Source organism: Salvelinus alpinus, chromosome 14 (assembly GCF_045679555.1).
Source record: "Salvelinus alpinus chromosome 14, SLU_Salpinus.1, whole genome shotgun sequence".
Lineage (NCBI taxonomy): Eukaryota > Metazoa > Chordata > Actinopteri > Salmoniformes > Salmonidae > Salvelinus > Salvelinus alpinus.
The window spans coordinates 54,300,916-54,327,147 of record NC_092099.1 but is presented as its reverse complement, the minus strand read 5'-3'; the positions used below and the strand labels follow the sequence as shown (position 1 = coordinate 54,327,147).

The 26,232-nt window shown below is 46.1% G+C and overlaps 1 protein-coding gene across 1 annotated transcript in view; it reads left to right on the top strand.

Annotated features, from left to right (window-relative positions):
• The window catches only part of LOC139539087 (protein disulfide-isomerase A5-like), a 67,027-nt gene that overhangs the window by 16,262 nt on the left and 24,533 nt on the right, over positions 1-26,232 (top strand). The window contains exons 4-10 of the mRNA XM_071341830.1: positions 6,883-6,966; positions 7,148-7,193; positions 8,073-8,165; positions 9,641-9,701; positions 10,531-10,598; positions 12,573-12,664; positions 16,230-16,301. Coding sequence (XP_071197931.1) covers positions 6,883-6,966; positions 7,148-7,193; positions 8,073-8,165; positions 9,641-9,701; positions 10,531-10,598; positions 12,573-12,664; positions 16,230-16,301 — 516 coding nt within the window. The remainder of the gene's footprint in view (positions 1-6,882; positions 6,967-7,147; positions 7,194-8,072; positions 8,166-9,640; positions 9,702-10,530; positions 10,599-12,572; positions 12,665-16,229; positions 16,302-26,232) is intronic.

Below are 26,232 nucleotides of genomic sequence, written 5' to 3'. Positions count from 1 at the left end.
CTCCCATGCTCATTATCACTGGAGAGAAGGGGAGTTATTATCGTCAAGAGAGAGCTGTGCTTTGTGTGGGTGGTGAATATGTAGGTTTGGGGGTGTGTGTGTTCCTCTAAAGATGGAACCTCTTCAGTTGGTTGGAAAACCCAGTACTTGAAGACTCCCGTCACCGCTGGAACAGCTGTGTGTCTCACTAATCAGTTGCTATAAATCCAACCACATTCAGATTGGATTCGTATAGAAAAATTGATGTTTCTTATCTTTGTGTAGCATTGAAAACACAGATATTGAAACAAACCATTTTAAAAATCTACCTGCAACAGAGCATTCTGGGAAATATGACAAAGGCCCCTCCCACATCTGTGGATAGGCCAGAAGCATACCACCCTGCATCCTACTGCTGACTTGCCTTTGAAGCGACAGTAAGCGGGGTTGGTCCTGGTCGGTCCCTGGATGGGAGAACAGATGCTGCTGGTCTGGTCAGAAACTCTATTTGGTCATTAAACATCTCATGGCAATTATTGTAAGAATAATTTTGCCCGTGTCCTGGCTAAATTCCCAACCATCAAGGCCACCTAATCATCCCCAGCTTCCAATTCGCTAACTCACCCCCCACCCCCCTCTCCCCGGTAACTATTCCCCAGGTCGTTACTGTAAAGGAGAATGTGTTCTCAGTCAACTTACCTGGTAAAATAAGGGTCAACAAAAATGTATTGGACGTGAGGCTGAATGTACTTGGATTTGGATTTGTGTTCTTTACATAATGGATTTGTGTTCTTTACATAAACCTCAGCCTAATCAACTCCCTCTACAGACTGGTGTGTGTCTGTACTGTAAACCTCAGCCTAATCAACTCCCTCTACAGACTGGTGTGTGTCTGTACTGTAAACCTCAGCCTAATCAACTCCCTCTACAGACTGGTGTGTGTCTGTACTGTAAACCTCAGTCTAATCAACTCCCTCTACAGACTGGTGTGTGTCTGTACTGTACACCTCAGTCTAATCAACTCCCTCTACAGACTGGTGTGTGTCTGTACTGTACACCTCAGTCTAATCAACTCCCTCTACAGACTGGTGTGTGTCTGTACTGTAAACCTCAGTCTAATCAACTCCCTCTACAGACTGGTGTGTGTCTGTACTGTAAACCTCAGCCTAATCAACTCCCTCTACAGACTGGTGTGTGTCTGTACTGTACACCTCAGTCTAATCAACTCCCTCTACAGACTGGTGTGTGTCTGTACTGTACACCTCAGCCTAATCAACTCCCTCTACAGACTGGTGTGTGTCTGTACTGTACACCTCAGTCTAATCAACTCCCTCTACAGACTGGTGTGTGTCTGTACTGTAAACCTCAGCCTAATCAACTCCCTCTACAGACTGGTGTGTGTCTGTACTGTACACCTCAGTCTAATCAACTCCCTCTACAGACTGGTGTGTGTCTGTACTGTAAACCTCAGCCTAATCAACTCCCTCTACAGACTGGTGTGTGTCTGTACTGTAAACCTCAGTCTAATCAACTCCCTCTACAGACTGGTGTGTGTCTGTACTGTAAACCTCAGCCTAATCAACTCCCTCTACAGACTGGTGTGTGTCTGTACTGTAAACCTCAGTCTAATCAACTCCCTCTACAGACTGGTGTGTGTCTGTACTGTAAACCTCAGCCTAATCAACTCCCTCTACAGACTGGTGTGTGTCTGTACTGTAAACCTCAGTCTAATCAACTCCCTCTACAGACTGGTGTGTGTCTGTACTGTAAACCTCAGTCTAATCAACTCCCTCTACAGACTGGTGTGTGTCTGTACTGTAAACCTCAGTCTAATCAACTCCCTCTACAGACTGGTGTGTGTCTGTACTGTAAACCTCAGTCTAATCAACTCCCTCTACAGACTGGTGTGTGTCTGTACTGTAAACCTCAGTATAATCAACTCCCTCTACAGACTGGTGTGTGTCTGTACTGTAAACCTCAGTCTAATCAACTCCCTCTACAGACTGGTGTGTGTCTGTACTGTAAACCTCAGTCTAATCAACTCCCTCTACAGACTGGTGTGTGTCTGTACTGTAAACCTCAGTATAATCAACTCCCTCTACAGACTAGTTTCTGTATGTGTTTGTTGTGACAGAATGATTTTGGGTCTCCGTGTCCGGTGACAGTATTCATGTCTCTATGCAGAGATCTTATTAACAAGACTTGATGGAGTCAATATTAATTCCACAGTGGCTTTTCAACCTCTGTTAATGTTTTTGACGTTTACATTTGTTTCTCGCTCTCCCTCCCTCCATCTCTCTCTCTGTCCCTCCATCTCTCTCTCTGTCCCTCCATCTCTCTCTCTGTCCCTCCATCTCTCTCTCTGTCCCTCCATCTCTCTCTCTGTCCCTCCATCTCTCTCTCTGTCCCTCCATCTCTCTCTCTGTCCCTCCATCTCTCTCTCTGTCCCTCCATCTCGCTCTCTGTCCCTCCATCTCTCTCTCTGTCCCTCCATCTCTCTCTCTGTCCCTCCATCTCGCTCTCTGTCCCTCCATCTCTCTCTGTCCCTCCATCTCTCTCTCTGTCCCTCCATCTCTCTCTCTGTCCCTCCATCTCTCTCTCTGTCCCTCCATCTCTCTCTCTGTCCCTCCATCTCGCTCTCTGTCCCTCCATCTCTCTCTCTGTCCCTCCATCTCTCTCTCTGTCCCTCCATCTCGCTCTCTGTCCCTCCATCTCTCTCTCTGTCCCTCCATCTCTCTCTCTGTCCCTCCATCTCTCTCTCCCTCCATCTCTCTGTCCCTCCATCTCTCTCTCTGTCCCTCCATCTCGCTCTCTGTCCCTCCATCTCTCTCTCTGTCCCTCCATCTCGCTCTCTGTCCCTCCATCTCGCTCTCTGTCCCTCCATCTCTCTCTCTGTCCCTCCATCTCGCTCTCTGTCCCTCCATCTCTCTCTCTGTCCCTCCATCTCTCTCTCTCCCTCCATCTCTCTCTCCCTCCATCTCTCTGTCCCTCCATCTCTCTCTCTCTCCCTCCATCTCGCTCTCTGTCCCTCCATCTCTCTCTCTCTCCCTCCATCTCGCTCTCTGTCCCTCCATCTCGCTCTCTGTCCCTCCATCTCTCTCTCTGTCCCTCCATCTCTCTCTCTCCCTCCATCTCTCTCTCCCTCCATCTCTCTGTCCCTCCATCTCTCTCTCTCTGTCCCTCCATCTCGCTCTCTGTCCCTCCATCTCGCTCTCTGTCCCTCCATCTCGCTCTCTGTCCCTCCATCTCTCTCTCTCCCTCCATCTCTCTCTCCCTCCATCTCTCTCTCCCTCCATCTCTCTGTCCCTCCATCTCTCTCTCTGTCCCTCCATCTCTCTCTCTGTCCCTCCATCTCTCTCTCTGTCCCTCCATCTCTCTCTCTCTGTCCCTCCATCTCTCTCTCTCTGTCCCTCCATCTCTCTCTCTCTGTCCCTCCATCTCTCTCTCTCTGTCCCTCCATCTCTCTCTCTGTCCCTCCATCTCGCTCTCTGTCCCTCCATCTCTCTCTCTGTCCCTCCATCTCTCTCTCTGTCCCTCCATCTCGCTCTCTGTCCCTCCATCTCTCTCTCTGTCCCTCCATCTCTCTCTCTGTCCCTCTGTCTCTCTCTCCCTCCATCTCTCTGTCCCTCCATCTCTCTCTCTGTCCCTCCATCTCGCTCTCTGTCCCTCCATCTCTCTCTCTGTCCCTCCATCTCGCTCTCTGTCCCTCCATCTCGCTCTCTGTCCCTCCATCTCTCTCTCTGTCCCTCCATCTCGCTCTCTGTCCCTCCATCTCTCTCTCTGTCCCTCCATCTCTCTCTCTCCCTCCATCTCTCTCTCCCTCCATCTCTCTGTCCCTCCATCTCTCTCTCTCTCCCTCCATCTCGCTCTCTGTCCCTCCATCTCTCTCTCTCTCCCTCCATCTCGCTCTCTGTCCCTCCATCTCGCTCTCTGTCCCTCCATCTCTCTCTCTGTCCCTCCATCTCTCTCTCTCCCTCCATCTCTCTCTCCCTCCATCTCTCTGTCCCTCCATCTCTCTCTCTCTGTCCCTCCATCTCGCTCTCTGTCCCTCCATCTCGCTCTCTGTCCCTCCATCTCGCTCTCTGTCCCTCCATCTCTCTCTCTCCCTCCATCTCTCTCTCCCTCCATCTCTCTCTCCCTCCATCTCTCTGTCCCTCCATCTCTCTCTCTGTCCCTCCATCTCTCTCTCTGTCCCTCCATCTCTCTCTCTGTCCCTCCATCTCTCTCTCTCTGTCCCTCCATCTCTCTCTCTCTGTCCCTCCATCTCTCTCTCTCTGTCCCTCCATCTCTCTCTCTCTGTCCCTCCATCTCTCTCTCTCTGTCCCTCCATCTCTCTCTCTGTCCCTCCATCTCTCTCTCTCTGTCCCTCCATCTCTCTCTCTGTCCCTCCATCTCTCTCTCTGTCCCTCCATCTCTCTCTCTCTCCCTCCATCTCTCTCTCTCTCCCTCCATCTCTCTCTCTGTCTCTCTCTCTGTCCCTCCATCTCTCTCTCTGTCTCTCTGTCCCTCCATGTCTCTCTCTCTGTCCCTCCATGTCTCTCTCTCTGTCCCTCCATGTCTCTCTCTGTCCCTCCCTCCATCTCTCTCTCTGTCCCTCCCTCCATCTCTCTCTCTGTCCCTCCCTCCATCTCTCTCTCTGTCCCTCCCTCCATCCATCTCTCTCTCTCTCTCTCTCTCTCTCTCTCTCTCTCTCTCTCTCTCTCTCTCTCTCTCTGTCCCTCCATGTCTCTCTCTCTCTCTCTGTCCCTCCATGTCTCCCTCTCTCTCTCTGTCCCTCCATGTCTCCCTCTCTCTCTCTGTCCCTCCCTCCATCTCTCTGTCCCTCCCTCCCTCCATCTCTCTGTCCCTCCCTCCCTCCATCTCTCTGTCCCTCCCTCCCTCCATCTCTCTGTCCCTCCCTCCCTCCATCTCTCTGTCCCTCCCTCCCTCCATCTCTCTGTCCCTCTCTCTCGCTCTCTGTCTGTCCCTCTCTCTCGCTCTCTGTCTGTCCCTCTCTCTCGCTCTCTGTCTGTCCCTCTCTCTTGCTCTCTCTCTCTCTGTCTCTCTCTCTCTCTCTCTCTCTCTCTCTCTGTCTCTGTCTCTGTCTCTGTCTCTGTCTCTCTCTGTCTCTCTCTCTGTCTCTCTCTCTGTCTCTCTCTCTGTCTCTCTCTCTGTCCCTCTCTCTGTCCCTCTCTCTGTCCCTCTCTCTGTCCCTCCATCTCTCTCTCTCTCTCTCTGTCTCTCTCTCTGTCCCTCCATCTGTCTCTCTCTCTGTCCCTCCATCTCTCTCTCTGTCTCTCTCTCTGTCCCTCCATCTCTCTCTCTGTCTCTCTCTCTCTCTCTCTGTCCCTCCCCCCCCCCCTCTCGCTCTCTCTGTCCCTCCCTCCATCTCTCTCTCTGTCTGTCTCTCTCTCTCTCTCTGTCTGTCCCTCTCTCTGTCTCTCCCTCCCTCCGTCTCTCTCTCTCTCTCTCTGTCCCTCCCTCCGTCTCTCTCTCTCTCCCTCCGTCTCTCTCTCTGTCCCTCTCTCTGTCCCTCTCTCTGTCTGTCTCTCTCTCTCTCTCTCTCTCTCTCTCTCTCTCTCTCTCTCTCTCTCTCTCTCTCTCTCTCTCTCTCTCTCTCTCTCTCTCTCTGTCTCTCTCTCTGTCTCTCTCTCTCTCTGTCCCTCCCTCCATCTCTCTCTCTCTCCCTCCGTCTCTCTCTGTCTCTCTCTCTCTCTCTCTCTCTCTCTCTCTCTCTCTCTCTCTCTCTCTCTGTCCCTCCCTCCCTCCCTCCCTCCATCTCTCTCTCTGTCTCTCCCTCCCTCCATCTCTCTCTCCCTCCGTCTCTCTCTCTCTCCCTCCGTCTCTCTCTGTCCCTCCCTCCGTCTCTCTCTGTCCCTCCCTCCATCTCTCTCTCTCTCTCTCTCTCTCTCTCTCTCTCTCTCTCTCTCTCTCTCTCTCTCTCTCTCTCTCTCTCTCTCTCTCTCTCTCTCTCTCTCTGTCTCTCCCTCCCTCCATCTCTCTCTCTCTCTCTCCGTCTCTCTCCCTCCCTCCATCTCTCTCTCTCTCTCTCTGTCCCTCTCTCTGTCCCTCTCTCTGTCTCTCTCTCTGTCTCTCTCTCTCTCTGTCTCTCTCTCTGTCTCTCTCTCTCTCTGTCCCTCCCTCCATCTCTCTCTCTCTCCCTCCGTCTCTCTCTGTCTCTCTCTCTCTCTCTCTCTCTCTCTCTCTCTCTCTCTCTCTCTCTCTCTCTCTCTCTCTCTGTCCCTCCCTCCCTCCCTCCCTCTCTCTCTCTCTCTGTCTCTCCCTCTCTCTCTCTCTCCCTCCGTCTCTCTCTCTCTCCCTCCGTCTCTCTCTGTCCCTCCCTCCGTCTCTCTCTGTCCCTCCCTCCATCTCTCTCTCTCTCTCTCTCTCTCTCTCTCTGTCTCTCCCTCCCTCCATCTCTCTCTCTCTCTCCGTCTCTCTCCCTCCCTCCATCTCTCTCTCTCTCTCTCTGTCCCTCTCTCTGTCCCTCTCTCTCTCTCTCTCTCTGTCCCTCCCTCCCTCCATCTCTCTCTCTCTCTCTCCGTCTCTCTCCCTCCCTCCATCTCTCTCTCTCTCTCTCTGTCCCTCTCTCTGTCCCTCTCTCTCTCTCTCTCTCTGTCCCTCCCTCCCTCCATCTCTCTCTCTCTCCCTCCGTCTCTCTCTGTCCCTCTCTCTCTCTCTCTCTGTTCCTCCCTCCATCTCTCTCTCTCTCTCTCCGTCTCTCTCCCTCCCTCCATCTCTCTCTCTCTCTCTCTGTCCCTCTCTCTGTCCCTCTCTCTCTCTCTCTCTCTGTCCCTCCCTCCCTCCATCTCTCTCTCTCTCCCTCCGTCTCTCTCTGTCCCTCTCTCTCTCTCTCTCTGTTCCTCCCTCCATCTCTCTCTCTCTCTCTCGCTCGCTCCCTCCCTCCGTCTCTCTCTCTGTCAGTGATTCAGAGGGTCGTAAACTGTGTAAGAAAGTGAAAGTGGATCCCAGCTCTAAAAGTGGTGGCGCAGATCTCCTGCATTATAAGTGAGTATCTCAACTGTAACATGTACCTCATTGTTTTACTGTATGTCGCTTAGAAGAGGTGCCGCCGTCAGAAAGAATGACATGTAGGAATCTTCTCCAGGAAGTCAGTCAAGGCCATGCTAAACCAGAAGTGCCCTACTACTACTCTTTATTAACTGAATCATGTTCTTGTGTCTTGCAGAGATGGGACGTTCCATACAGAGTACAACAGACCTGCTACATACAAGGTCTTTACTGACTCACTCATTGTCCCCCAAGGTCTCAATCAACAGTCATTATTTCAGGGACATCTTTGTTTCCTGGTTAAATTAATGGGATTTCATTCTCTTATTGCCTCTGTTTCTGTATATCACCATGGTTCTCTTCCTGCACGATGATGCCGATTGGACAGACTTGTGGTTAGTCAAGACTTGATAATCCAATGGGTTTATGAGTGCTTTATAGTCAGAGCGCTGGCATGAGAGAGGCTGACGTAATGGAGTAGATCTGCTGTCTCTCTGGCCTGGCTGGTCCTGGCTGGTCCAGCCCATTGGCAGGGGATGAGGCTGTGAACACATCAGTACATAGTAGTCTAGTTGGTAATAAGGTAAGACAGGTGTAATAACCTCACTGAGAATGTGACTTATATGAATACCTTAAAGTCAAGGGATCAATTTCATTTGTTGAAATGGAGAAAAACATGTAATTATAAAGTTAGTGTATGTCTGAGCAGAACAGAAAGGGAGCTGTGTTTTAGTTAGGACGGGAAACATTCAACCCTATCGGCTGCTGTATTTAAATGGCTATTCATGTCTGTCTGGAAGGCTCATCAAAGTCATTATGAACAGTTAACGTGTGGAAATTGCTTACATGGTTACTTTGCGATGGATGGATGGGAGAACAGTGAGATGGACATTTATACCATCTGCCATCTGTTAGACTAGAACCTTCTCTTCGGTTTTGTATGACAACTGTGGGAAATGTATATTTTTAAATGATGTGGAATTATCTTTGTGTTTAGCACTATGTCTAGAATCTAGAGGGTGAACATCACTTTTTGTTGTGACAGAATGATAATGATTGTTTCGACTCCCTCTGTCTGTCTCTCCTTCTCTCCTGCCCTCCAGTCCATGGTGGCGTTTTTAAAAGACCCCACAGGAGCCCCTCTTTGGGAGGAGAACCCGGAAGCTAAAGATATTGTTCATGTAGAAACTGAGAAAGTAAGTACAGAAATAACATGTTGTGTTACAGCAAGGTGCTTCTGCATGGGAATGTGCGTTTCCTGCCACAGTGTTGACTTCCTTTCAGTTTACAACAACCGTTCATAACCCGCTGACAAATGCCCAAACTTCCCATCAAAGGTTAGAGTGGAGAGGTCGTCTCGCCGCTCTACCCTCCAGCCTCCCTGACACTAAATATGCTCACCTTGATACATTCCAAGCTGACAACGCATAGCAATAGACTGACCAGGTGATCATCAGAAAGCTGAAACGGTCTGAAGTTCACGTCAGTTGAGTTCCAACACGGTCTATTAAGGGAGAGTTGGTCTGACTGCAGTCAGCACTCTCAGACAGCTTTCCAACAGCGAGGCCGACACGCTGTCAGAACCCAGCTCTGTACACAAATGGCACACACACCTTTGAACAGTGTTTTGATGAACTAACATTCTGTTTTATCCTATATTTTTGGGTGGCGTATCATGCCTGGGGGGTTGTTGAGTGGTGTAGATGTGTCAACAGCTTCTGCTGAATGAGACTTTCAGGAAGTGAGGATGAATAAAGCATTGGGATAAGAGGAGAGCCCACCCTCTGAGTGCAGATTGATCTCTCTCTGTCCATCAAAAGGCATGTTCAAAAAATGTCTTCTGATGATGAGCATGTTTGACAGCAACTGTTGTCTGGAAGTTACTCTCATAACGACTGGTCACTTAGGTACCACTCAACCTTTCTGTTGATTTGTTCCCCCTTAGTTCACTGTTGACACAGTCCCAACATGTTTTGCTTGTCAGAAATCACGTTTTCAAGATCTAGAACTTTAAAAATACAGGAAGTGCCACAGCATGATGCGTTTTCCATTGTTATATCAACAGTGCACTAATGAAATAAATACCAAAAGATCCTTTTTGATTGGTGCTTTGCTTTAAGTGATACATATGAAGAGCCAAAGAGAGATGGACAGTGTGCATCAGTGTTGTCCACCCCCTGCTCCTAGTATATCTGTTGATTAGTCAGCCTTAACAACTCTCCTTTGGGAGGCGTAAAGGATCCCTTTCAAAGAGGTCAGAGGTCAGTGACCTTGGAAGAGGAATCAAGGAGAGGAAGAATCGGGGAGAATGTCAATTGCATACTCCTCTCTCCTCGCCTCCTCAAACCCCATTGGAGGAGAAGGTCAGTGGGGATGGACCTCTAAAATGCATTAGGGGGAGTGAACAAGTGTAAACATCTGGAGAAGGATAGAGAATCAGAATGCAGCCCTTGGGAGAATCTTAATTGCATATTCTCCTCGCGTCCATTCCTTTTAAATCCATGAGGGGGAGTGTACAAGTGCACACTTCAGGAGTAGGGTAGAGAATCCAAGGTTTTGACGGCTTGTACACTTTTCAGGCAGAGCTATTGTGCAACGATCTACCGAGTTCACTCACTGCATTCTACAGTAGGTCCCTTTTTCCTCACAGCTCTTCTCCTTTCTCTTTCAGGACTTCAGGAAGCTTCTGAAGAGGGAGGAGGGGCCAATCCTCATGATGTTCTATGCCCCATGTGAGTCACACACACACACACAATCACGGACTCCTAATATAAGTTTTTTACCTCTTGATAAGAACTCCTACCGAAGCTATTTAGAGAAGTCGGGATAAGAGCAAATAGCTTCTATTGGTAGATAATCTTTAATTACTGGCATAGAATATACAGCACATCATCAGAAGAGTCTTTGAAGATGGAAAATGAAACGTGTGCATCCCAAATGGCACCATATGCCCTGCATAGTGCACTACCTTTGACCAGAGTCCTATGGATCCTGGTCAAACGTAGTACACAATATAAGGAATATATTTGGGATGCATCCCTCCCTCCAGGAAGCAGAGAGAGTTTAGGGAAGTGATGTGGTGGAAGGAGGCCCCTTAAAGCCCTCTAAGATTTGTCCTCTTCCCTTGCTGCCAGACTCATTGATTTTGATAATCAGGTTTTTATTGAATAAAATAATTGATGAAATGTACAACCATGCTCCTCCAGCCAATTTACAAGCTCTAGATGGTTTTCTTTTACATTAAACTTTTACAATTTATATCCAGCCTTTTCATTAAAATGCGTAGATTTATAACATTTCACCTGAGAGGAGTAATACTTAACGATTGGTCATTTGTAGTTGTGTAAAGGAAAAGCACTGGGTCGTTGAACTGTTTGTTCATGTTGCAGTAGTTTATTGGTTGTATAATCTAGATATATCAAGCTCTCCAAAGTTCTATTCATATTCTACTGGGCCCTTGATAAAACAATGGACCTCATCTTGTTTAGTATGTTGATTGAGAGCGACTGAGAGACGAGTCATCGTGTGCTTCTGTAATGTCTCATGTTCTTCCTCCTGCAGGGTGTGGTGTCTGTAAGAGGATGCAGCCCGTATTTCAACAGGCAGCTACAGAGACCAAGGGTACATATGTAAGTCAAATCTTCTCACATTGACATTGCTTAAAATCCTAACACACTGTCTCCTGCTTTGTCTCCGAGTGTGGTTTTGGGTTAGTTGCCTAGTAGTTAGTCCCAAAACATTCTCAGTTCAAATCCATTCATCAGAATCATTGTATCATCAATCTAAACTGCTCTGAAATATATTTTCCATAACCAAAAATATTGTTGTTTCAGTTATTTTGAAGATGGTGTACAAAACGGAATGTAAAAGACGTAAAAAACCAAACGTAAGAACGGAAAGCATAGAGATGGTACACATAGAACAGATCTACCGCTTCTTAGACTTGCTTTCAAGTAGAATGATAGATCTATTACTCGCATATCTATGTGAATTTGGTCGGGTCGCCGAAACAGGTACATATTGCCACTTTAAATCCCCACAGCCACAGTTATGGGATCAACTTTCTGCAGTTGAAGTCTCCAGTCTCTGTATGGGTTATATGCCAGTTTAGACTGCAGAGTGTTTGTGTTTGCTCCCTTGTTCGCTCTCCCTTTTAGTCCTCCTCCCTCCACCACAAACACATATACACTGAAAACAGAATAGTACAATTGAAGTCTTAAAGCAGCAATCTGCAGTTGGAAGAATAACCAAGGTCAACCCCACCAATGATTTGGTAAAAAGCTGAGGGATTGGGCTAGAGGAAATGTAACCACTCTCCAATTCACAGCCAGAGCTATGGATACAAGGACTGACCATCCATGATATCAACAATATCGTTTTGAGGCTATACAGTGTTTGTTTACATTCACATTGTTTACAAACAGAGGAGTTAAAACAAGCTTATGTGTTGGGTTCTGATGGGGTTCGACAGGTAAACTGAGCTCATGAGGCATATAAGGTATTGTCTTCAATAACTAATTGTTTTAAAAGTATAAAAATGGATGTAGCAACCAACAGATTGCACTTTCTTTTTTCTTTTTTTCGGGTTACAGATCAAATTTGAAAGCTAGATGTAGTTTGGTTCCGGAGCTAAAGTAAAACATCTCTAGCTCAACAACAAGAAAGTAGATCAAAGAGTCAACCAAGGATCAATATCACACAGGAGAAAGCATCAAGGGAACACCTTTGAAAACCACAGAAGAGGCGTAGTAGAGAGACTCTGAGGGGAGAAGATCCACCTAGCTACTGCTTAGAAACACCTACTGTAGCTGCATCTTTCTGTTCGTGTGTCTGCCTCATATGGAGCAGCATGGAAAGGAATGGGATCTAAATTAAGGTGTTTTTGTTCGGCTCCCAAATGCCACCCTCTCCACCCTGTTCCCTATATTACCTTTTTTTGTAGTGCACTATATAGGGATTATGAAGTCATTTGGGACACATGCTTTGTCTGATTTCAGCTAGTCTGGCTGATGATGAGTGAATAAATAAGCCTCTCGTTTAGAGATTTGCATAATGAATGCGTTTACCTCTCATGCACACACACATCTTTTGGAGTGTTATGTTTTGGCTCTGCATGGCGTGTGGGTGTGTGCGAGGAGGTGATAGCAGAAGGAAGTGATAGATTTGGGACTATAAGCAAGAGTCCGCCAGGTCATCCAACACATTTTTCACCATATCGTCACAGGTGAAGGAAGAGGACATTTTTCTCAAGGTTTATTTAAGTCTTCAAAAAGAATAAGAAAGCCCAAATTGTGTTGACACAAGTCCTGAAACATTGACATTATGAAGGCAGGGAACCTCACAGATTGAAATGGATTTGACAGATGCTTTGAGTTTTGAAAAGTCAACCAAGATAGAACAAATTACAATACATATTTCATTGTCCCCTTTGTCACACATCCTGTTTTCATGTCTCGTTCTGTTTACATGGTCCCCCCTTGAGTCATTCATCTTAATTTAGTGGAGCTTTTTTTGGTGCTTCTCTAATGAACTAACCTGCTGTGATGTGATGATTCTTAATACATTCTATGTGTCCGTGCGTGCTCCCTGTGTCTGGTCTCTAGGTGCTGGCTGGGATGAACGTGCACCCAGCCGAGTTTGATGGCCTCAAGCAGGAGTACAATGTCAAGGGCTACCCCACCTTCTGTTACTTTGAGTGAGTCTCATCTCTCATCCACCTTACTTTAAGCAATAGACATACACACAACTCCCTCATGCACTTAGGGCTTTGGAAGTGCAACAGGGAGTAGGTGTGTCCAAATACAGTACCAGTCAAAAGTTTGGTCACCTACTCATTCCAGGGTTTTTCTTTATTTTTACTATTTTCCACATTGTAGAATAATAGTGAAGACATCAAAACTATGAAATAACACATATGGAATCCTGTAGTAACCAAAAAAGTGTTGATTATTTGAGATTCTTCAAAGTAGCCTCCCTTTGCCTTAATGACAGCTTTGCACACTCTTGGCATTCTCCCAACCAGCTTCATGAGATATTCACCTGGAATCCATTTCAATTAACAGGTGTGCCTTGTTAAAAGTTAATTTGTGGACATTTTTTCCACCTTAATGCGTTTGAGCTAGTCAGTTGTGTTGTGACAAGGTAGGGGTGGTATACAGAAGATAGCCCTATTTGATAAAAGACCAAGTCCATATTATGGCAAGAACAGCTCAAATAAGCAAAGAGAAACAACAGTCCATCATTACTTTAAGACATGAACATCAGTCAATCTGGAACATTTCAAAAAAATGTTTATTTAAGTGCAGTTGCAAAAAAACATCAAGCGATATGATGAAACTGGCTCTCATGAGGACCGCAACAGGAAAGGAAGACCCAGAGTTATCTCTGCTGCAGAGGATAAGTTCATCAAAGTTACCAGCCCCAGAAATTGCGGCACATTTAAACGCTTCAGAGTTCAAGTAACAGACACATCTCAACATCAACTGTTCAGAGGAGTCAGGGCTTCATGGTTGTATTGCTGCAAAGAAATCACTACTAAAGGACACCAATAATAAGAAGAGACTTGCTTGGGCCAAGAAACACGAGCAAAAGACATTAGAAATCTGTCATTTGGTCTGATTAGTCCAAATTTAGCTTTTTGGTTCCAACCGCCTCTTTGTGAGACGCAGAGTAGGTGAACGGATGATCTCTGCATGTGTGGTTCGCACCGTGAAGCATGGAGGAGGAGGCGTGATGGTGTGGGGGTGCTTTGCTAGTGACCTTGTTAGTGATTTATGTAGAATTCAAGGCACACTTAACCAGCATGGCTACCACAGCATTCTGCAGCGTCACGCCATCCCATCTGGTTTGCGCTTAGTGGGACTATCATTTGTTTTTCAACAGGACAATGACCCAACACGCATATAGGCTGTCTAATGGCTATTTGACCAAGGAGAGTGATGGATTGCTGCATCAGATGACCTGGCCTCCACAATCACCCGGCCTCAACCCAATTGAGATGGTTTGGGATGAGTTGGACCGCAGAGCGACGGAAAAGCAGCCACAAATGCTCAGCATATGTGGGAACTCCTTCAAGACTGTTGGAAAAGCATTCCAGGTGAAGCTGGTTGAGAGAATGCCAAGTGTGCAGAGCTGTCATCAAGGCAAAGAGTGGCTACTTTGAAGAATCTCAAATATAAAATATATTTGGATTTGTTTAACACTTTTGGTTACTACATGGTTCCACATGTTATTTCATCATTTTGGTGTCTTCACTATTATTCTACAATGTAGAAAATAAAGAAAAACCCTTGAATGAGTAGGTGTGTCCAAACTTTTGACTGGTACTTTATATAGAAATGACGTACCTACAGTTGAAAAGAGGAGAATATCTTATTTCTAATGCTGTCAACTTTATTTCTTAACTTCTAATATTGGGCAAATTACACTCATTGGAGCTAATTACACTAATTGGAGTATCTGACATAGGCTTTGAAAAGCATCCGCGAGTGCCAGTCACTCAGCTTTCCAACCCAGCCTCTAGAGTGGTGGTGGGGCTAACAACCCTACTGCTGTTACAATGATCTTTCTCTCTCTTGCTGTTCAAGTTCCCTTTCCGATGTCTTTTCTTTCCAGTGAAGAGGCCACAAAGTTAAACATCTTGTTGATACTTAAAGCCTGCATGTATAATGCTTTCTAACTTGTTATATAATTGCATTATCATGCATTATACCTGCAGGCTTTAGGCCTAAGTGTTTTTAACATTTTTGCAGAACAAAAAACGAAACGTAGGAACCCAGAAGGGCCTCTCCCTCTGTGCCTATTAAACTACAAGTGATGAGTGGCACTAATACTGTCCAACTCTGGCTGCTGTATTCTATTCCCTGCAGATCAGTGACGGTTAAAAATTACCAGGATCTGCAGGGAATAGGTTCAGCGGGAGCAGCTAGGTTCAGCGGGAGCAGCTAGGTTCAGCGGGAGCAGCTAGGTTCAGCGGGAGCCGCTAGGTTCAGCGGGAGCCGCTAGGTTCAGCGGGAGCCGCTAGGTTCAGCGGGAGCCGCTAGGTTCAGCGGGAGCCGCTAGGTTCAGCGGGAGCCGCTAGGTTCATCGGGAGCCGCTAGGTTCATCGGGAGCCGCTAGGTTCATCGGGAGCACCTAGGTTCAGCGGGAGCACCTAGGTTCAGCGGGAGCACCTAGGTTCAGCGGGAGCACCTAGGTTCAGCGGGAGCACCTAGGTTCAGCGGGAGCACCTAGGTTCAGCGGGAGCCGCTAGGTCCAGCGGGAGCCGCTAGGTTCAGCGGGAGCCGCTAGGTTCAGCGGGAGCCGCTAGGTTCAGCGGGAGCAGCTAGTGTCCTACGGCCCACCACCGATTTGTTTCAGTCTCGGGACACATGCAGGAGGTCAGGGAAGATGAAGTCAGTACTTGAGTATCTGTTTCCACATAGATACAGTATTCACACAATTGGAATCCCCCCCCTTCAGAATTTAGGCGCTAAATGCTGTTTTTAGCCTGTTTCTATTCTAATGCATAATAACGATGAGTCCATACAAGATGTGCTCTTTTACTATTGGTTGGCTACATTTTAGCAAGATTAAACCGAGTGATGTTAAAGTATTGTTTGAGCTTTTTTTCACAAAACATTTCCTTTGTTTCCTTTCCACTTTCCACAACAGTGAACCAGCTCTCTCTGATGTACTGTATTTCTCTCTGAGGAACCTGTATATCCTCTGTGGGTCAGCAGGTTAGAGAGGCGAGCCAGCAACCAGAGGGTTGCCAGGTCGAATCCCAGGTCTGACGAGAAAGATCAGGTGGGAAGTGAGCTGGCAATCGAAGGGTTGCTAGTATCAAGTCCTAGATGCCATTACCTACCGTTGTGCCCCTGGGCAAGGCACTTAAACCCCACAACAACAGCTCCCGGGGTCCTCTCCGAAAACAATCTGTCTATGAATGTATGTGTGTCTTTCAGAGGGGTTGGGATAAAAGCGGAAGTCAAATTTGGACCTTGTTGGACCTTGTCCAACCCAATAAAGTGATGTTAGTGTTAATAAAAGGCACTTTCCTAGAGGTCATCTCTTTCAGTGTAGTCAACAGTAGGCTACAGTAGGTAGTGCCGTAGTTCTTAGAATCACAACTCAGAACATTGTGCAACACGCATGACATGGATTAGTGGGTTTTCTAAATGGGGTCATTCTGTACTGTCGCTAGCATATGTATTATAGCCTTTTTCCCCGCTCTTCTCTCTGTTGTCCCCTCTCGCTCTCTCTTCCCCCCCGGTCTTTAGGAAGGGGAAGTTCCTGCACCACTATGAAAACTACGGAGGTACAGCCAAGGACATCGCTGACTGGATGAAGAAGTGAGTGTTTTAACCGTTTCCTTCCTCACTTTCCCCTCATAAAATAGAGTCCGGAGCTTTTCCTGATCACTGGTTAGGGAACTGATGTGGGAAAAGTTCTGTGGCCTATTCATGTTGCTGTTGGGCTCAGTTGGTAAGCGTGTGGTGTTAGCAAGGCCACATGCATATACTAAAAATGTATACCGGTACACTTACTGTACTGTAACCCGCTTCAGATAAACATAGCATTTTACTCCTGCATGAAGAGTGCATCAACACACCCATTAATGTCCCCATTCACTCTACTCCCCGTTGGCTCTCACACTCATTCGACTGTTTACCGTGCTCTAGTCTATTGAAAGGGCACAGAACAGATTTCACAGCTATTTCAGGAAACACAGACAGAGAGGAAACATTGTTATATGGGAACACGAACAATGCCTCTAAGGTCAGAGAACACAGACAGTTTGAGTCTCGAGTGGCTCTGGCAGATGCTTCAAACCATGACCGCTTTCCTCTCTGTGGAGTGTTCTACCCACTTCAGAGACAATCCCACGGTGTAGACCCATAACAAGTACACGCACTCACACACACACGCTCTCTTTTTCTCTCTCACACTGACACCCACACCCATCAAGCATCTGTTCAAAGTGGTCCTGACTCAGAGGCTTTCTCCAGGGCCCTGTCCAGTCTGACCAGCTAGGAGACCTGTAATACTAATAGTTAATGATTAGGAATGTAACGATTCACCGATATGCATCGGTCCCTATTCAAACGTTATGTCAGCATTGGTCCGCGGACCCCAAACCGATCCAAATGTAGCATGCATTGGTTAGAGAATTTATTCAAACGTTATGAATCGCTGATTAACTTTTTGGGGTTTTAGCTTTCTTTGCACTTCCCAAAAATACCTCCTATTTTGTGACAACTGATGCGTCCTCTCATTCGGTGTGGAACTAAGCGTGTATCTGTGTTGACAGTCATTGAACTACAAGTCATTTTGCATGCCGAACAACCCCAGGGAATATCAGTAGCCTAGTCAAACTGCACAGTGTGCCCTGCACAGTGTGCCCAGTGCCCATCTGTGCGGAACCTTAAGCATTCAAATGCTAAAATGCCTTTCAGGATATTAGGCTTTACTAGTTGAGTGACAACTTATGGAATTTGCTAGGCTATTGCTATCTACAATATGTGCTGTTGAAAATTGTGTTTTACCAAAATCAAAGTAAGCTACTGGCGACAAGTCATCTTGCTAACAGGCTACCTGCTGAACGGGGCTTACAATAGATTTTATTTTGATTGTTTCAGTTCACCATCAGCAATAGTTTTGCTTAAACAATTCTGTGTATATGGTCTTTTTTTTAAATCTATACAGTGGGGAGAACAAGTATTGGATACACTGCCGATTTTGCAGGATTTTAATCCATGACGGCGTAGTGTGTTACTAATGGTTTTCTTTGAGACTGTGGTCCCAGCTCTCTTCAGGTCATTGACCAGGTCCTGCCGTGTAGTTCTGGGCTGATTCCTCACCTTCCTCATAATCATTGATGCCCCACAAGGTGAAATCTTGCATGGAGCCCCAGACCGAGGCTGATTGACCGTCATCTTGAACTTCTTCCATTTTCTAATAATTGCGCCAACAGTTGTTGCCTTCTCACCAAGCTGCTTGCCTATTGTCCTGTAGCCCATCCCAGCCTTGTGCAGGTCTACAATTTTATCCCTGATGTCCTTACACAGCTCCCTGGTCTTGGCCATTGTGGAGAGGTTGGAGTCTGTTTGATTGAGTGTGTGGACAGGTGTCTTTTATACAGGTAACGAGTTCAAACAGGTGCAGTTAATACAGGTAATGAGTGGAGAACAGGAGGGCTTCTTAAAGAAGAACTAACAGGTCTGGGAGAGCTGGAAATCTTACTGGTTGATAGGTGATCAAATACTTATGTCATGCAATAAAATGCATACAATGTGATTTTCTGGATTTTTGTTTTAGATTCCGTCTTTCACAGTTGAAGTGTACCTATGATAAAAATTACAGACCTCTACATGCTTTGTAAGTAGGAAAACCTGCAAAATCGGCAGTGTATCAAATACTTGTTCTCCCCACTGTATACAGGGTAAAATTGATCATTTCATAACAAGGACAGCATTCACTTTTGCAAGGCGCACTACATGGTCAAAGCAGGAAGAGAAAAGCTCACTAAAAACATCAAAACTATCTGATTTTGAGATGGGGGTGAAATCCAAAGTTGTGCTGTATATTCATTGGCTATGTCATAGATAATTTGTACACAATAAGTATTAAGCTATATATGCATTGGCTATGTCATAGATAATTTGTACACAATAAGTATTAAGCTATATATGCATTGGCTATGTCATAGATAATTTGTACACAATACGTATTAAGCTATATATGCATTGGCTATGTCATAGATAATTTGTACACAATACGTATTAAGCTATATATGCATTGGCTATGTCATAGATAATTTGTACACAATACGTATTAAGCTATATATGCATTGGCTATGTCATAGATAATTTGTACACAATAAATATTAATACATTACTAGCTCAAACACTTAATCTTCAAAAATGATTGATTAGTGGTTGATAGTGATTTCAGTGCCAAAGTGGGGGGACAGAAAACAGGCTACATTGCCCCCCCCTAACCAGATAGTGGTAGTGGGGTGGTACTGTAGATGCCTCCCTTATAGCTCAGCTCAGGTGCTTACATAGTACACACATCATAGACATACACTCATTTACACACACACACGTCAGCTCAGCGAGGCTCAGCTCATGAGCTCCATCAGCAGCAGATTGAAATTTAGAATGGGAAATTAATGTGTTTTATGCAACACATGTTAGTGCATCGAATTGAATCGCATCAATTCGTTCTCCAATAGCACTGAATCATTTCAAACTAAAACGTATGGTTCCTGTATCGTGTCGATGCCCATGTATCTAGATACGTATCCAATCGTCTTGAATATCCTTAGTGAATATTATATGCCTCTGTGGACGGCTTCACACAGGGCTCCCGAGTGGCGCAGCGGTCTAAGGCACTGCATCTCAGTGCAAAAGGCATCACTGAAGTCCCTGGATCGAATCCAGGCTGAATCACATCCGGTCATGATTGGGAATCTCATAGGGCGGCGCACAATTGGCCCAGCATCGTCCGGGTTTGGTTGGGGTAGGCTGTCATTGTAAATAAGAATTTGTTCTTTTTTTAATTTATTTTTATTTCACCTTTATTTAACCAGGTAGGCTAGTTGAGAACAAGTTCTCATTTGCAACTGCGACCTGGCCAAGATAAAGCATAGCAGTGTGAACAGACAACACAGAGTTACACATGGAGTAAACAATAAACAAGTCAAAACATGGTAGAAAAAAAAGAGAATCTATATACAATGTGTGCAAAAGGCATGAGGTAGGCAATAAATCGAATAATTACAATTTAGCAGATTAACACTGGAGTGATAAATCATCAGATGATCATGTGCAAGAAGAGATACTGGTGTGCAAAAGAGCAGAAAAGTAAATAAATAAAAGCAGTATGGGGGGTGAGGTAGGTAAATTGGGTGGGTAGTTTACAGATGGACTATGTACAGCTGCAGCGATCGGTTAGCTGCTCGGATAGCAGATTTTTAAAGTTGTTGAGGGAGATAAAAGTCTCCAACTTCAGAGATTTTTGCAATTCGTTCCAGTCGCAGGCAGCAGAGAACTGGAAGGAAAGGCGTCCAAATGAGGTTTTGGCTTTAGGGATGATCAGTGAGATACACCTGCTGGAGCGCGTGTTGCGGGTGGGTGTAGCCATCGTGACCAGTGAACTGAGATGAGGCGGCACTTTACCTAGCATAGCCTTGTAGATGACCTGGAGCCAGTGGGTCTGACGACGAACATGTAGCGAGGGCCAGCCGACTAGGGCATACAGGTCGCAGTGGTGGGTCGTATAAGGTGCTTTAGTAACAAAACGAATGGCACTGTGATAAACTGCATCCAGTTTGCTGAGTAGAGTATTGGAAGCTATTTTGTAGATGACATCGCCGAAGTCGAGGATCGGTAGGATAGTCAGTTTTACTAGGGTAAGTTTGGCGGCGTGAGTGAAGGAGGCTTTGTTGCGGAATAGAAAGCCGATTCTTGCTTTGATTTTGGATTGGAGATGTTTGATATGAGTCTGGAAGGAGAGTTTGCAGTCTAGCCAGACACCTAGGTACTTATAGATGTCCACATATTCTAGGTCGGAACCGTCCAGGGTGGTGATGCTAGTCGGGCGTGCGGGTGCAGGCAGCGAACGGTTGAAAAGCATGCATTTGGTTTTACTAGCGTTTAAGAGCAGTTGGAGGCCACGGAAGGAGTGTTGTATGGCATTGAAGCTCGTTTGGAGGTTAGATAGCAGATAGGTTAGATAGTGTCCAAGGAAGGGCCGGAAGTATATAGAATGGTGTCGTCTGCGTAGAGGTGGATCAGGGAATCGCCCGCAGCAAGAGCAACATCATTGATGTATACAGAGAAAAGAGTCGGCCCGAGAATTGAACCCTGTGGTACCCCCATAGAGACTGCCAGAGGACCGGACAACATGCCCTCCGATTTGACACACTGAACTCTGTCTGCAAAGTAGTTGGTGAACCAGGCAAGGCAGTCATTAGAAAAACCGAGGCTACTGAGTCTGCCGATAAGAATATGGTGATTGACAGAGTCGAAAGCCTTGGCCAGGTCGATGAAGACGGCTGCACAGTAATGTCTTTTATCGATGGCGGTTATGATATCGTTTAGTACCTTGAGCGTGGCTGAGGTGCACCCATGACCGGCTCGGAAACCGGATTGCACAGCGGAGAAGGTACGGTGGGATTCGAGATGGTCAGTGATCTGTTTGTTGACTTGGCTTTCGAAGACCTTAGATAGGCAGGGCAGGATGGATATAGGTCTGTAACAGTTTGGGTCCAGGGTGTCTCCCCCTTTGAAGAGGGGGATGACCACGGCAGCTTTCCAATCCTTGGGGATCTCAGATGATACGAAGGAGAGGTTGAACAGGCTGGTGATAGGGGGTGCGACAATGGCGGCGGACAGTTTCAGAAATAGGGGGTCCAGATTGTCAAGCCCAGCTGATTTGTATGGGTCCAGGTTTTCCAGCTCTTTCAGAACATCTGCTATCTGGATTTGGGTAAAGGAGAAGCTGGGGAGGCTTGGGCGAGTAGCAGCGGGGGGGGCGGGGCTGTTGGCCAAGGTTGGAGTCGCCAGGAGGAAGGCATGGCCAGCCATTGAGAAATGCTTGTTGAAGTCTTCGATTATCACGGATTTATCGGTGGTGACCGTGTTACCTAGCCTCAGTGCAGTGGGCAGCTGGGAGGAGGTGCTCTTGTTCTCCATGGACTTTACAGTATCCCAGAACTTTTTGGAGTTAGAGCTACAGGATGCAAATTTCTGCTTGAAAAAGCTGGCCTTTGCTTTCCTGACTGACTGCGTGTATTGGTTCCTGACTTCCCTGAACAGTTGCATATCGCGGGGGCTCTTCGATGCTATTGCAGTTCGCCACAGGATGTTTTTGTGCTGGTCGAGGGCAGTCAGGTCTGGAGTGAACCAAGGGCTATATCTGTTCTTGGTTCTGCATTTTTTGAACGGAGCATGCTTGTCTAATATGGTGAGGAAGTAACATTTAAAGAATGACCAGGCATCCTCAACTGACAGGATGAGGTCAATATCCTTCCAGGGTACCCGGGCCAGGTCGATTAGAAAGGCCTGCTCGCAGAAGTGTTTTAGGGAGCGTTTGACAGTGATGAGGGGTGGTCGTTTGACCGCGGACCCGTGGCGGATACAGGCAATGAGGCAGTGATCGCTGAGATCTTGATTGAAGACAGCAGAGGTGTATTTGGAGGGCAGGTTGGTCAGGATAATGTCTATTAGGGTGCCCATGTTTACGGATTTAGGGTTGTACCTGGTGGGTTCCTTGATGATTTGTGTGAGATTGAGGGCATCAAGCTTGGATTGTAGGACTGCCGGGGTGTTAACTTCTTGCAACTATAGGGGGTGCTGTTCCGCATTAGCATATTTGTGTCTCCAAATTAAACTGCCTCGTGCTAAATTCTTGATCGTACAATATGCATATTATTGTTATTATTGGATAGAAAACAGTCTATAGTTTCTATAGGAGTTGAAATTTTGTCTCTGAGTGGTACAGAACAATTTCTACAGCACTTTTCATGACAGGGTTCAGATTTCAGAAATTTTTACCTCTGATCTGGGGTCTGTTTATAAGGCCACAGTGAATGCTATGAAGAAACCGACACTGCCTACGTCTTCCTCTGGGTGTCTGTACGTCATCACGTTTTCAATGAAATCGATGGGACGTTCACAGCCATTATAAATGACCAAAATGTACAGAGACCGCCCTTTCTCAACGTGCGCCTCAAGCGTGAAGGCCATCGGACCTGTCTCGTTCCAAGTCGTTTTCTAACCAGCAATATTTCTCCGGTCATGTTTTCAGTCGTTATAGTTGTTAAAAACATCATAATGTAGTGAATTTGAACCGTTTTATAGCAATTTATATCCGTTTAGTGCGATTCTGAGGAATTTATTTGTCGTGCACTCTGAAAGTTTGGACACATTTTGGGAGGTCGGTCGTTGGTGGTGGACATTTCGAAGGACAGAGGACATCTATCGACCAAAAGACGTTTATAACATAGAAAGGATACATTGCCCAAGAATATGATGGAAGATCAGCTCAAAGTAAGCAATATTTAATATGATAAACCGTGTTTCTGTCGAAATATTTTAAACGCATATTTCGCCATTTTGTTTGGTATAGCTTCACCTGGCGAACCCTGTATTGAAAAGTAAGGATAATTTTAAAAATGTAAATCAGCGGTTGCATTAAGAACTAATTTGTCTTTCGATTCCTGTCTACCCTGTATTTTTTAGTCAAGTATATGATTAGCTTTCAATTAAACTAGATCACTCTGATAGATGACGTCAGACATATTGAGGCTTGATTTCCTAGTATTTTTATTGTGTAACCACGGTTTTGTATGGCTAAATATGCACCTTTTCGAACAAACTGTATATGTATGTTGTAAAATGATGTTACAGGAGTGTCATCGGAAGAATTCTGAGAAGGTTAGTGAAAAAATTAATATCTTTTGGCGGTGATTACGTTATAGCGCTCTTTGGCTGGAATCGATGCTCTGGTAACGTTGGAACATGTAGTATGCTAACTTATCGATTTATTGTGTTTTCGCTGAAAAACGCTTAGAAAATCTGAAATATGGTCTGAAATCACAAGAACTGGGTCTTTCCATTGCTATGCTTTGTCTATTTTTATGAAATGTTTTATGATGAGTAAATTGGTCATACACGTTGCTCTATCTAGTAATTCTAGTGGATTTGTGATGGTCGGTGCAATTGTAAACTGTGATTTCTACCTGAAATATGCACTTTTTTCTAACAAAAACTATCCTATACCATGAATATGTTATCAGACTGTCATCTGATGGTTTTTTTTATAGGTTATTGGCTATCAATATCTTAGTTGAGCCGAATTGGTGATAGCACCTGAAGGAGTAAGAAACTGATGGAGTTAGAATAGTGGTGTATTTTGCTAACGTGTTTAGCTAATAGATTTACATATTTTGTCTTCCCTGTAAAACATTTTAAAAATCTGAAATGGTGGCTTTATTCACAAGATCTGTATCTTTCATCTGGTGTCTTGGACTTGTGATTTAATGATATTTAGATGCTACTATCTACTTGTGAAGCTATGCTATCTATGCTAATCAGTGTGTGGGGGGTGGGGGGTGCTCCCGGATCCGGGGTTAGTAGCCGTGAAAGGTTAAGCATATCCCAGTTTAGGTCACCTAACAGAACAAACTCTGAAGCTAGATGGGGAGCGATCAATTCACAGATGGTGTCCAGGGCACAGCTGGGAGCTGAGGGGGGTCTGTAGCAGGCGGCAACAGTGAGAGACTTATTTCTGGAGAGATTAATTTTTAAAATTAGAAGTTCGAACTGTTTGGGCATAGACCTGGAAAGTATGACAGAACTTTGCAGGCTCACTCTGCAGTAGATTGCAACTCCTCCCCCTTTGGCAGTTCTATCTTGACGGAAAGTGTTATAGTTGGGTATGGAAATCTCAGAATTTTTGGTGGCCTTCCTAAGCCAGGATTCGGACACGGCAAGGACATCAGGGTTGGCAGAGTGTGCTAAAGCGGTGAGTAAGGCAAACTTAGGGAGGAGGCTTCTGATGTTGACATGCATGAGGCCAAGGCTTTTTCGATCACAGAAGTCAACAAATGAGGGTGACTGGGGACATGCAGGGCCTGGGTTTACCTCCACATCACCCGAGGAACAGAGGAGTAGTAGGATGAGGGTGCGGCTAAAGGCTATCAAAACTGGTCGCCTAGAGCGTTGGGGACAAAGAATAAAAGGAGCAGATTTATGGGCGTGGTAGAATAGATTCTGGGCATAATGTGCAGACAGGGGTATGGTGGGGCGTGGGTACAGCGGAGGCAAGCCCAGGCACTGGGTGATGATAAGAGAGGTTGTATCTCTGGACATGCTGGTCTCAATGGGTGAGGTCACCGCATGTGTGGGGGGTGGGACCAAGGGGGTATCAGAGGTACGGAGAGTGGAACTACAGGGTCCATTGCAAACCAAAACAATGATAATGATAACTAGCCTGAACAACAGTATGCAAGGCATATTGATATTTGAGAGAGACATACAATAAGGCATAAAGTGATTGCAGGTCTTGATTGGGAGAGCTAGCTAAAACAACAGGTAAGATAACAGCAGCAATAACAGGGTGCTAGTCTAACACAGCAACAACAGGTAAAAATGGCGACGACTAGGCAGAGAGGGTCGGATTAACTACACACAGATCCTGAGTTAAAGCACAGAGCCGACAGATAAAACACAAATAAACAGAATGGAGTACCGTGAATTAATGGACAGTCAAGCATGCATCAGCTATGTAGCCAAGTGATCATAGTGTCCAGGGGGCAGCCGTAGATGGAGCAGGGAGGCCTCCACTAAGCTAGCACGCGGCGTTTAAAGTTAGTAGCCCGGGGGGTGGTCTGCTCAGACGGAGGGGGTCTGCTCAGACGTGGTCGTGTCGACAGAGAATCCAAGCCAGATGGCGATGGCGAAAGAGAGGTTGTGAATTGTAGAATTGTGTTTGCTAACTGGTGCTAGCTTCGTGGCAGTGGCGCTAGCTACAAGCTAGCTGTGAGGACCAGAAGTAGTGGCTCAGGGATTACGGCAGGAATCCGGCGTTGTTGTCGAGAGACAGTCCGATGCTGGTAAATTGGTGAGTAATATCCAGGCTAATAACAGGGCTGGTGTCTGTGCAGAAGGTAAAAGCTACTAGCAGCGGCAAAAAAAAATGGCTAAATTAGCTTGTAGCTGGTATTGTAGCCCAAGAATTCGCTGGTAGACCTCTTCAGCTAGCCGGCAGATGGGCCTAGCTCGAGGCTAGCTCAAGGCTAACTGGTGCTTGCTTCGGGACAGAGGTGTTAGCCAGTAGTAGCCACTCGGTTGCAGCTAGCTAGCTGTGATGATACGGTGTAATTGTCCAGAGCTTGCGTCAGGAATCCGGTGATGTGGTAGAGAAAAAGCAGTCCTATATGCTCTGGGTTGATATCGCGCTTGCAGACTGGCAGGTATTGGCCCGGTATTGAAGCTGGCTGTGTCCGAGTTGAGGGTGAAGACCGCAGCAGTGGCGAACTGACTACTAGCTAGTAGCTAGTTATCTGGCTAGCTTCTGATTGGGGTTACGGTTCTAAAGTATAAAAAAATAGCAGGTCCGTACCACATTGGGTGAGGCGGAATGTAGGAATGTATATTCAGTTCCTAGATGGAAAGTGAAATTAAAATATATACGAAATGTATACGAAAAATACAAAGACTATTTACACGGGACAGAACAAAGACACGTCCGACTGCTACGCCATCTTGGATA